Raw genomic sequence first — 12,970 nt, forward strand, 5'->3', positions numbered from 1 at the left:
AACGCTCACACACAGGGTTAAAGCCTTAAAGTGTTTGGTCGAAGGCACCTTTTCCTTGAGGATAAGAAATAGACGAATGAAACATTTTATCGATCGCTACTGGAATACAAAAATCAAAAGCATCCTGGTTTCTGATTATATTTTAATATTATGAAATGTTCTCTTTGGCAGGAAAACTCAACAAGCGACATCATTACGAACCTAACGCCAGGTGCTCAGTACCGGGTCACGGTCTACCACACCAATGGTCCCCTCATGAGTCCACCTTCAGAGCCGGTCATCATCGATATTGGTAATTACTTTAAAAAATGAGTTTTTGCAGCACTAACCTGCAGCGTATTCATCACTAGATTAACGTTGATCATTCACTCTTCAGAGCCCACAGGTGTTCGTGAGCTCAACGTTTACCCGCTGAGCCCGACCGCAGTCATCCTGAGCTGGCAGCGTCCGTACCACGTGGCCTTCCGCAAGTACGTCCTCCAGACCTTCTTCTTCAACCCCGTCACGCTGTCCTCGGAGTGGACCACATATTACGAGATCGCCGCCACTGCCTCCGTCATCGCCTCAGTGGTAAACACGCAGCCTCGCTCGGGAGTCTGGCGTCCGAACAATCTTGTGTCTAAATATGTTTTCTGCTCACTTCCACCAGCGTGTGACCGACTTGCTCCCAGCTTGGTACTACAACTTCCGTGTCTCCATGGTAACCTGGGGTGAACCGCCACTCAGCTGCTGTGACAGCTCCACTGCCAGCTTCATAACAGGTAGGAAAACATCACAAGTCAATAAAGTAAAAGACTTTTACTTTTGTCTTCTTGTTCTTCTTCTTTGTTTCTTGGATTTCTTTCTGCCAGTATTCAATTTGAATATGGTTTTACCAAATTAATTTAGGGCTGAAATAATTAATCCGGTGACTCAATTAAACTGGGGTAAATTAACTCATTAAAATATTGTTTCAAATTTGCTGCTTTGAATAATCTTATGTTAAGTTGAACGTTTTTCTTTTAATATGGTTTACCTTTGGTTTTGCTACATTGACTATATACTGTATATACTGTTAATTCAATTTTCATTTGGTTTTTAAGTTAATTTAAATTCACAATGGAATAGTTCACACAGAAATATAAACAAAAAATACATCTAAAAAAAAATTGAGTTGCTGTTTTTGTAAATTAAAATGTACATTAAATTGTTTATAAAAAAAAAGCCATTTTCCCAGTCTTTCTTAAAACAAAGCCTCTTGTATGTTGGTCTCTCTATTGTCTATATATACTTTACAAATAATAATCCACTGCGGTTCCAATGGCTTTCTTTTCAACAATCCTATATACTTTATTGAGTATTGTTTTGATTGTTTAAGCGCTTTGTGACCCTGGTCTGGAAAAGCGCTATACAAATAAAAATTACTTACTTACTTACTTACTTACTTTTATGTACAAAGGTCCTCAGATGTACAGCATATAGATCCTGCTTAAGGAATCAAGTAGCCTAATTATTTCATGTTTGTTGCTCTAGAATTGTAATGTTATGTTTAATTCGCAGCTGCAACATATGTTTATATGATTTACTGTAACCTCTTCATGTAAATTATTTGGTGTAATGCGGCTCAACTTGTCTTTAAACATGATAAAATAGTTTCCATCAATATCTTTTCTTCTTCCTCCAGCGCCAGAGGCTCCACACATCTCTTCAGTGGATTATTCTCACGGGGTTCTGTACCTTCGCTGGACTTACGGGGAGCTCTTCATCGACCTCTCCCACTCCCGCATCCTCCACTGGCAGGTGGTGGCTGTCGGGAAGAAGTCCGCGGAGAAGAGCTTTACGGTAGACGTGAGTCACTTGGTCGCCATCTGTCTGTTTGTTGTCTCCCTGGATGAAACTTAAAAGGGAATATTATTTCAAGAGTAAATCATTGAAGAGCCTCAAATGACTGGAGGATTAAACCGGTGTGAGGACTGTAATAAAGCACTCCTGCTGCTCTCTTCTTGTTCGGTGTGGTTTGTCACACTCAAATCTTCAGCTGCTTTTTGGTTCAGCTGGAGTCCTATTGATTTATTTTTTCCTGCACGGCTCCGTTCAACCGTCCAGTTCCTGGCAGCCAAAAGGGCTTCTGTCTCTGCGGCTGAGCCACAACCCTCAACTTTACCTCAGAGTGGCCAATTACAGGCTGCGCTCGGACCGTCAGCAGCTAATTAACTTGGAGGAGATGTAGGGGATGCCGACGCCCTCGGCTCCATCTGTGGCCGGTGAAACCTGGGTCCAGAAATCACTCGCAATTTGGCATTTTCTGATCTATTGATCTCTATAATAATACTGGAGGAGACAATTTAATTTAGAGACACTTTGAAACACTGTAATAATGTAGAGCATTCAAGTGTTTGTAACAAATGGGGATTAATGAGTATTTAAAAGTGTTTTCCACTTGTCCTCAGATTTGCTCAGTAAAATCGGTCTGGAACGCCACTCGTGCAGGATTTAGAAAATACTGCAGAGTTTGAGAACTGATTTAATGTTAGAATTGGTGCCACCGCTGTGGTTTCTGTGTTTGTTTTTTACCCGTAAAAGATCAGTTTGTATTTAAAATAGATTAAAAACTGTTTAAAGATGGTTGCTGTGGTTATGGTTGTATTTATCTCAATACAAGCTGTTGAGGTTTATAGGTGGTTTTATTAGGACTAGATATAACTGCTTCTCCACCATGAGAAAAGGCTTTGCTCGACTTGTCAGATGGCATCATATGTAGCACGTATACTATGTCAGCAAGGTTGCTATGACAACTGTAAATGTTATGCAAACTTTATTATCCCTTTTTTTTAATTAATTTCATAATTTTTCTTGATAAACAGCATTTAGTTGTCCGTTGTGCTGACGTTTTCTGTTTTTTTTTTAATTACATTTATTTATTTATTTTGGTGAACAACCAGTTAAAATGTCTGTTGATCTGACGTTTTCTGGTCTTTTTTAATTACATTTATTTATTTTTCTTGTTGAACAGCAGTTAAAATGTCTGTTGATCTGACGTTTTCTGGTCTTTTTTAATTACATTTATTTATTTTTCTTGTTGAACAGCAGTTAAAATGTCGGTTGATCTGACGTTTTCTGGTCTTTTTTAATTACATTCACAATTTTTCTTGATGAACAGCAGTTAAAATGTTTGTTGATCCGACGTTTTCTGGTCTTTTTTAATTACATTTACTCTTTTTTTTTTGGTGAACAGCAGTTAAAATGTCTGTTGATCCGATGTTTTCTGGTCTTTTTTAATTAAATGTATTCATTTTATTAATTGGTGAACAGCAGTTAAAATGTCTGTTGATCTGAAGTTTTACGGTATATTGTTAGTTACATTTATTCATTTTTCTTGGTGAACAGCAGTTAAAATGTCGGTTGATCTGATGTTTTCTGGTCTTTTTTTGTTACATTTCCTCATTATTCTTGTTGAACAGCAGTATTACTTTCATTAGATTTCAGATACTGTAAATGGAGGTCCTCATCACACAAGTGTTGCCTATGAATCAAGAACATTGAAGAATAATGGAAGAAATCTCGGATTAATGTTCCTTATTTTCTTCAGGTGACGCGTAACATGATGCGGGCGAGTCTTCCACTGCCGCCTGGAGACATCTACAACTTGACGGTGACGGCTTACACAGAGCGCAGCAGGAACACCTCCATGCCAAACATCATTAAACTAGGTGAGAAACCGCGAGTGACGTCATTTCAGAAAACTTGAGGAGGGGACAAGGACGGTTTTACCACCTATGACACTATTTGTCCCTCTTACACATGAATACACTCCTAATTCTTCTGATTTCATTAGCGCTGGTTTCACTTCGTTCGACTGCTGGTGAGAAAGAGGAATCAGCCTGTTATTTCCACATTTCAAAATTTACCCAAAACTGAATCTGAATCTAATATTTTTAACTTCCTCTTTAGTGTGTTTTCTGTACGAGAGGAAGTGACATTTTGACATGCTTCAGTGCTCCCTTCAGTTGCTGATGGTGTCTCTGTGTCGTCTCAGAACCGGCTCCGCCACGATCATTGTACGCCATCAATGCCACGCACTCGTCCGTGACTCTGCTTTGGAATGAGGAAGGCGTGGTCGACCACTACCAGGTCGTCTGCAAGGCCAATCGGGCCAACAGGGAGCTGAAGGTAACAAACAAGCTGTTTTCCTTTAGGTGTCAAACTTTAAGATTACATTTTCAGTTGATTGAATATCTAGTTTTTTAGTTGTATAAAATATTTCTGTGAACTTGAATCTGCTTTAAAGTTTCATTATATATTAATTTCCTATTTCTCTTCAGCCGCCTGAGCCCCAAATATCGAACTCACATGTGGTGACCATTTCTGGTCTGACGCCTGCCTCGTCCTACAACTGCACCGTCACCAGCTTCAGCTACAGCACTGCCAGCAAACCTGCACACATCACCATCACCACTGTCGGTAGGTGCACATAATGAACATATAGATACTTTTATCAAGCTATAAACTGAATGTTCATAAACGTTGAGAAACATTAGTCAATTAATTGATAATGATTTCAAAAGTTTGATGATGTCAAAGTTCATATTTCCTGGATATTAGCTTTGAACATATATACCGTATTGTTAAGTTAAATTAAACAAAAATGGTCAAATGAGCTTGATAACAGAAAATGCCAACACATTAGAACATTACCTTTTTAATTTTTTTGACTAATTATCCATTAACATCACTGCTTGACTTAGCATCATGTGTCCCTGTTTTGAATAAACTAACCTTTTAAGGACTTTTTGAACCTTATCTATTCATAATACTCTGTCTACTCCATTGCTGATGCTCTTCTACAATGATGGAAAAATAATATGATTATTTAAAATAATTAAAGGATACTTTTATAGATTCAAAAGGTTTTTAACACGTGGGTCAAGTTGACCCAAGGCCCTAAAAATATTGTGTTTGTGCTACTCCTTTTGTTAACTCTGGATCACCTTGACCCTGAGATAACACAAGGGTTAAACTAAGTTTTAACAAATAATATATAATATTGCAATATTTAAGATTTGGAAACATGTATAACTTATTAATAAACAACATATTCATATATGTATTTGCAGCATATTACCACCTTAATATTCATCGTTAGCATCATGTTCAGCACTACTGTATTCCACTAATTTAGGATTGCAACTCAAGAGTTCACTCTAAACAAAAACTTCATCATCAATTGATTGAGAAATGAATGCAGAATATCAAACTATAATTGGTGAAATGGTGTTTTTACTTTCTTTTAATAATTTACTGTTACCTTTGATGTTTTACATTCCTTTTTATTATGTGAATGGATATTATCTTGTTTTTTTAAGTTGTGTTACTGCCATTTTTTTATTAATAATTTACTGGGCTGTATTTAAATGTACTTTTTGACACTCATGTCCCTTAAGCTGCTATATAAATATAATAATAATAATTCTTGTTAATAATAAAGTGTGTGTGTTTGTGCTCAGCTAAAGAGATGAACCCGAGTGTAGCCGCCATCTCGGCTCTTGCCATCCTCAGCATTCTGCTCCTCAGTCTCTTGGTTCTCTTCCTCCTGGTCCTGCGCAAGAAGCACTTACAGATGAGCAGGTACACAATATTTCAGGCAGCTTTCATTTGCCCTTCTTCTTCTTTTCTCATATCTGTGGTCACTATCTCTTTGAATTAACAATTAATTTTTAATTCTAACATCCCTTTCCTGCGTCTAGTGTTTTTTTTTCTGCCTCATCATCAGAGATGTGTCACTTCCTCTAACGCGAGTGTGTGTGTTGCAGAGAGTGCGGTGCTGAGACGTTTGTCAACTTCGCCTCATTTGAAAGAGACGGGAAGCTTCCCTACAACTGGTAGGATCCTGCTCTCTGATACTCTTAAGTCTTATTAAAACGCTCTACGAAGTATCAGCCTTGTGATGTCAGCTGCTTAAAACCCTCCAATCAGAGACAGATTAGTGACGTGTGTGGGGGGGGGTGAGGGGGTGCAGGGTTTAACATGCTGCCCTTTGCTCATTAGATTTAAGATTCTTTAAGTGCTTCGGCTTGAAGAGGATGATGATGATGGTTTTTTTGAGCAGCTAAATGGTGTTTCTTTCTAATGGAAGATGAGGAATAATCTCAGATTGAAGTCACAAAATCCCATTTTTTTTGGGGGGGTGAAATCAAAAAGCTTCCAGACCACCTGTTGACGCCCTGTGTGATTAATATAAGAGCTGAAAGACGGTCAGTTAAGGCAGATTCAGTCTTCATCTGCTGTTGTATTTGACATCATCAGTGTCGTGGGCCTGTTGCTCTGCTTTTACTGTGCGTGTTGTTGTAGCGGTGTGACGTGGAGATGCTTGACCATTAACAGGAGTCATTTAATACATAAATAAGCAAAGGAACTATTTATTCCAGTGATAATGTGTGACTATAAACTTTCCCACGGATCCTTAACCCTTGGGTTGTCTCTGGGTCAAGGTACATGACCTCCACCACTGCATATGTCTTTCTGGAAGCGAAGGATCTGTGGGAAAGTTTATAGTTACACATTATCACAAGCGTTAGGTAGTCTTTAAGGCTATTTAATTAATGTAAAATTAAGGCCTTAATATGCATTAAAATGTCTTAAATCAAATTCTTAAAATATGAACACATGATCAGTAAATATTTCCTCAAATATCTGGTATAATTTTTACTATTACGTTTTCGTACTAATAGCAGAACTAACAAACAGCAGATGCACGCCGCTGTCCTACATAATTTATGTAGCTACTTCGTAAAGAGACGTTTCATCCGCCGCATCATGGGAAGACGTAAATTAAATGAGAAAAGGCTGTCCAACCAACATTTTATCTTCATGGTTGTGTTACCAGACGTGGCGTATTTTGTGAAAGACGTACTTCAAAATCAGACTTGCATCAATAATTAATGTGGTGTTTTAATTTGGTTGTTAAACTAAATTTTACTTTAAATAGAATATTAAAAACTCTTGAAATATATTGAATTTAACTAACATTATGCTGCAGGAACCCCGGTATCCGTTTCATGTTTCCTTTCCTAACATTTCCGACAACATCACAAGTAAACTTCATGATTAATGGATAGTTTTCTTAGAACACAAATGAGTTTGCTTAAGTCGATCTGTGACTCGGCTTGTTCCAGCAGCTGTCACATGACTCTGTGACACAGTGAGGAGTGTTATACACACACACACATGCCAGTCCTGTAGCAGTAATTTGCACGACGACGGAGTGATGTCACAGGCTCGGCTGGAGGTCGTTGAACAGAGTGATCATTGACGTGCTGTGGCCAACAGGCGCCGGTTGTCCCCGGAGACAGCGGACGCTTTGTGAGGGCTGCATGACGCATTAACTGTGTGTTCAGCACTAATGTGCCTATTTACTAATGTCGCCCCCTGCTGTTCTCTGTATTTGTGTTTATTTGAACCCTTCAGGCGAAGAAGCCTCTTTGCCTTCCTCACCCTTCTGCCATCCTGCCTTTGGACTGACTATCTTTTGGCTTTTTATATTAATCCGTGGTAAGTAATCACTGAAAGGCACGTTCCAACCACAGCCACAGGTCCGACCCAGACGTAATCAGTCACGCAAGGAAAAGTCTGTTGTTTTTATGGTCTGTACAAGTCGATATCACTTCATGAAGGATTTAGTGAACGTCAGGGTTTCTTCTTTGACACGACAATTCCACTTTTGTAAGGGCACAAAAATATAGAATTATTAAAGAGAATATTTGAAATCTTCCGCAGTTTTTAAACATTTTCTGCAGAAATGGAAAATTACACTTATAATCAATTATGTTGAATGATGGTTATAATAATATGGACAACAATGAAAGGTTCATGTGAATTATATGCATAGGAAAAAAGCACAAAAATTGCCACAACATCAAGCTCACAAAGTGGTATTTTTACTGAAGCGAAGTCTTTCTCGAAATATTGCTCCTTCATTTACAATTTGAATTTCAAATCCTCCATATTTTGTAAAATGTTTCTTATAATTATCTTGAATTGAATTGTTGAAAATACTAAAAGAAGAATATTGAACATTATAAATATCAAGATTTATTTTTATTTCGCCCGTAAAGTCACGGGTTGTGTGTATGTGTTGCTAAAAAAGAACAATAAAAGCTCCAGACTTTTCCTTTCTCTGATATAAATAGCTGCATAAATAGTGAGCTCCAGAAGCAATAGTGACTGTGTCTGTGGTGATCCAACTCCTCGACTAACCAATGTTGATGTAGCATGTTGCTAACCGGATCTGCTCTGCATGATGTAGCTTCTTTTTTTTTTCACTCCAATTTTTACTTTGAATCACTTGTAATTTCACATGGTGCACGGTGAGTAGAAGTGATTCATGTCCGCTTCCTGGAAGTTTATTTAAAAGCATGAATTTGAGTATATGCAAAAATGGTGCATGTTTAAAGTAATTGGGTATTTAATTGAGCATGAAGTTTATATTATTAAACTCTTGTGGAATATACATTTTCCATGTAAAATACAAAGTAGTGTATTTATATTGATTTTACTGTTGTTTTTGAACCACATAACAAAATAGCAACTTAACACACACATTCTATATACAGTATTCCTCCTGATAAAAATGTGTTCATAGAATTCAAATTATATTCAATATTTAAAATATATATGTGTCATATTGTCAGTTACTACTTCACAGGAAATCGTATTTATTTCATGCATAACACTAATAGGTTTCCCCACACAACCTATATTTCAATATTCCAAACTTTCTGATAAACAAAAAGCATTTGTTAAATTAAGATTTTTAAAGTCCGTGTTAATTCTGTGAAATTATCAAAAAGGCGCTGACATGTGTGTATTTATAGGAGCAAGACGGCTTTAAAGAAACGGAAGCTAACAAGGTAACCTCACTAAACTGCAGGGTAGTGTATGTGTGTGTATGTGTGTGTGTCTGTGCTTGTGCGTTTGTTCCATATTCATTGGCTGCTGTCAGAATTAGGATCAAATTAAATGATGAGATCGAAAACATTTTACGCTGTTTAACGAGATCCTTCATCACATTAAGAGATTTTATTTTTTGTTAACTTTGATTTTGTCACAGTCTGGTGCAGCTGGACGATTTCGACTCCTACTTCAAGGAAATGGGCAGAGACTCCGCTTACAAGTTCTCCTTGCAGTTTGAGGTAATGACTGTAAAGATGAGTTATTTGAATCTTCATTCATATATATGTCAAACAAGAGTGTTAAATTGTATTTTGGTCAGCTTCAACTAAACACAGAAATGGATCCTATTTCAAAGAAACGTTTTGAATCAGTGCAGAACACGGTGTGTGTCCACAATCATAATGTAGAACCAGAGAAAACACACATTCATTAAGTTTATCTTCCAGAAAGATAGTAAAAGCCCAGGCTGACATGAAACAGTAAACCATGTGTAGCAGGAAATTTGATTGTGAAGCTGATCTAGTGTTAGAGATCGAGTTGATAGCGGAGAATTGGAACAGAGGCTCTCATTTTTATTGACACTGCAGACTCATTTAAAGACTAGAAGGCTTCATTTGTATTGTAAACTTTTACCTCTCAGGAACTGAAGAGTGTGGGATTGGACCTTTCTCACGATGCTGCAGACCTGCCCGTCAACAGACCCAAGAACCGCTACACCAACATCCTTCCCTGTGAGTCAGCAGCGTGATTTCATTTGCACAGAAAACTTTTTTTTTAATTGGTTATTTTCGAAAAGTTTATTTCAATTGTAACTTTTTCTTATTAATTTATGGTGAAAAGACACTCAAGTCAATATATTTTCTGTCAATTCTTCCTACAGACGACTTCAGTCGAGTGAAGCTGATCTCGATGCACAGCGATGAAGGTTCTGATTACGTGAACGCGAACTACATACCTGTGAGTCACACTTTTACCACAATGTTACATGAGCGAGCGTTAATGTTTTACTGCAAAGTAGAAACAAGAAAACAGAAAACAAGTAATGAGTAAAGAAGGTGAAGAAAAAAACACTAATAAAAATAGTTACAATTTTTTTATTTTCAATTTTATTTGTAAAAGTACCCGATCAAACATTACACACAATCTCAATTTAAGAGAATATAAATTACAAATATACTTTGTTAATTTATAAATGGAAAATAAAATTGATCAAATAAACGTTCAAGAGTGATGTAGGCGCTTATTGAAAAAAACAACTGGTGTTTTTTTCTTTTGGTTGCTCGTTTATCTCATCTTTTATTTTCTATTCCAATATTGTTTTTTCAACAAATATATATAGATTTATGCCTGTTTCAGCCATTTTTTCCGCCGATGCCTATTTAAGCTGCCATTATTGTTAGCCCTTAGTGATGGACCTTTTCTTTTCCTTTTCCTTTTATCAACAATGACTAAAATGTCATTCAAATCCTATTTTGAGTTATTTAACTTGCAAATAATGAGACAATTTAACCTCCTTGGCATATGTAAGTATTACAAATGTATCAAATCATGCCATGTGATTTCTTGAACAATTAAATCGTGTTTGTATGTGTTGTAATCACGTGTTCTTACTTTGGCATGTAAAGGGTTACAAGCACGCACAGGAATACATTGCCACTCAAGGGCCACTGCCAGAGACCCGTAACGACTTCTGGAAGATGGTGCTGCAGCAGAAATCCCCGATCATCGTGATGCTCACGCAGTGTAACGAGCGCCGCCGGGTGAGTTTTGAAGTTGAAGTGTCTCCTCCGCCGGTGGACGTGTATTAACAGATGTTTCTGTGCACAGGTCAAGTGTGATCACTACTGGCCGTTCACTGATGAGCCGGTCATGTACGGAGAGATCAGCGTGGAGATGATGTCAGAGACGGAGTCTCCAGAGTGGACCATCAGGAAGTTCAGACTGGGTTATGTGAGTTCTTCTTCTTAACTGTTCACGACAAAAAATACTTTGTTATTTATAGAGCAAAAACAAAATCTGCACCTTTCTGAAGGCAAAAAACAATACCTTTAAATGTAAGACGTGCTTAATGACTGTGAAGATTAGCAAAAAGTATGTAGCTGTACGTAAGCTGGAAAACAAGGGTTTGTTGTTTATAAAATGAGCCTGAAACTGATTTTATTATATTTTTTCTTTGAATGAAAACAGTCAGCGAGATCAAATAAACACATGAACATTCCAATTCAATTTCAATTTGAGAACATAACCATGTTATCGTTCAAAACTTACTTTCTTTTTTTTGTTGTGACATTCAAAATGTGAACCAACAAATATTAAAAACTTATTTTGGTAAAACGGATAACTGGCGTATTGTTTCAAAGCTCTGGAGCCATTGAATTAAAATAAACCTGAGCATCTGAATGAGTTATAGCAGGAAATTATTTCAATTATTGTTTTGATCTCCACCATCCAGGCGTCGGCCACAAATAAAGTTGTTTTCTCACGTTAACACTGTAGTGAACAAAATCATCTCTAAACGCTGGACAGATTATAAACTCATAATCCACATTTGGGTTGACGGGGATAACATCTGCTTAACATCTGTCATGACTGAGGTGAACCATTACGTCAATTTATAACAACCCGTCATAACGATTTCATGTGTGTTTCATGATTTGTTGCGTCTGGATGTTTGTAAATCTGCATCGACCCTTCGAAGACTGATCCAGGGCAAGCACATGACACCCGTGTCTCGCCCTTCGTAGGCTGACGAGAGTCAGGATGTCCTCCATCTGAACTACACCTCCTGGCCGGACCACGGCGTTCCCACCGTCAACGCCATCGAGAGCATCCTGCAGTTCGTCCTCATCGTCCGGCAGCAGGCCAACCGGACCAAAGACCCCATCATCGTGCACTGCAGGTGAGGAGGTCGTGAACCGACCGCTGACATCATCACACTTTGACACGCCCCTCTCCTTGTTTGGCAGCGCGGGGGTCGGAAGGACGGGCACCTTCATCGCTCTTGACCGGCTGATGCAGCACATCAGAGAGCACGAGTTCGCCGACATTCTGGGTCTGGTGTCGGAGATGCGCTCGCACCGGCTGTCCATGGTCCAGACTGAGGTCAGTGCTGGACAAAATGACCTCCTGTTAAGCTCCTTAAGTCAGATATGATACACTTTATAAAGACTCTATAATAATAATATTATATAATGATAATAATAATAATAATAATATTGAAAGAGAATTCAAAAATATATTGAGAAATAAAATTAATTTTTAAAATGTGTCCATATATATGTATATATATCACATATAATGTTAGCCATTAAAAACAAAATTACATTATAATTGAGTTCCAATCCTCCCCACCAGGAGCAGTACGTGTTCATCCATCAGTGCGTCCTGCTGATGTGGCAGAAGAAGAAGCAGCAGTCCATCACTTCTGACGTCATCTACGAAAATGCCAGCAAAACATAGTAGCGGCTGGAGTGACCGGTGAAAACGAGGTAGGTTGAAGTGTGATAATCGATACACAGATAAATCATCTTTTAATGATACTGTATCAATATTCAACAGTGCTTTATTTTTGAGGGTTTTTAAATATGTATTGTTATCATTCTTCTTTTATGGTTTCTAATACAGTGAATTAAGTGTAAAATAAAATAAATCCATTTTTTTATTTACATTACATTAAAATGTGAACATTCATGGCATTTGTTCCTTTTTGTGTTGGAATTAAACTTATGGCCTTTAGATGGCAGCAGTTATTTCATCCTCTCCAGCAAAAAAAGAAAGAAAACAATTAAATCCTGTGAGATCCCAGAGATGACTGAGGACAAGAGGATACAGTTGACTCCAGCAGTTTTTAAAGCTGATGTTTGCACATATTTTTGATTCAAACAAATGAGAGCAGTTACGACTTCATCAAGAGTCATGTGGTCTGTAAGTTCTGCAACATCAGAGTCAAGTCCTCGGACAATTCTGCAAATATATCTTTGATCACAATATATCGTATCGTTGCTCCTATACCGTAATACACATCCCTACTCTCCACACACTG

The 12,970-nt window shown here is 37.7% G+C and overlaps 1 protein-coding gene across 3 annotated transcripts in view; it reads left to right on the forward strand.

Moving 5' to 3' along the window:
* Positions 1–12,970, forward strand: part of ptpro (protein tyrosine phosphatase receptor type O) — a 31,684-nt gene that overhangs the window by 15,688 nt on the left and 3,026 nt on the right. The window contains exons 8-26 of one of the 3 annotated variants that reach the window (XM_087786921.1): positions 172–292; positions 377–570; positions 650–761; positions 1,664–1,827; positions 3,569–3,689; positions 4,016–4,149; positions 4,302–4,440; positions 5,484–5,604; positions 5,790–5,858; positions 7,444–7,527; positions 8,850–8,885; positions 9,086–9,167; positions 9,569–9,659; positions 9,809–9,885; positions 10,554–10,688; positions 10,756–10,878; positions 11,673–11,827; positions 11,895–12,030; positions 12,283–12,416. In XM_087786921.1, the coding sequence (XP_087643047.1) occupies positions 172–292; positions 377–570; positions 650–761; positions 1,664–1,827; positions 3,569–3,689; positions 4,016–4,149; positions 4,302–4,440; positions 5,484–5,604; positions 5,790–5,858; positions 7,444–7,527; positions 8,850–8,885; positions 9,086–9,167; positions 9,569–9,659; positions 9,809–9,885; positions 10,554–10,688; positions 10,756–10,878; positions 11,673–11,827; positions 11,895–12,030; positions 12,283–12,387 (2,199 nt within the window). In that variant the 3' untranslated portion in view covers positions 12,388–12,416. The remainder of the gene's footprint in view (positions 1–171; positions 293–376; positions 571–649; positions 762–1,663; positions 1,828–3,568; positions 3,690–4,015; positions 4,150–4,301; positions 4,441–5,483; positions 5,605–5,789; positions 5,859–7,443; positions 7,528–8,849; positions 8,886–9,085; positions 9,168–9,568; positions 9,660–9,808; positions 9,886–10,553; positions 10,689–10,755; positions 10,879–11,672; positions 11,828–11,894; positions 12,031–12,282; positions 12,417–12,970) is intronic. The other 2 variants (XM_087786922.1, XM_087786923.1) reach the window with 2 other exon arrangements.

The sequence above is a fragment of the Callionymus lyra genome, chromosome 3 (genome assembly GCF_982586985.1).
Source record: "Callionymus lyra chromosome 3, fCalLyr1.hap1.1, whole genome shotgun sequence".
In the NCBI taxonomy this organism is placed as follows: Eukaryota; Metazoa; Chordata; class Actinopteri; order Syngnathiformes; family Callionymidae; genus Callionymus; species Callionymus lyra.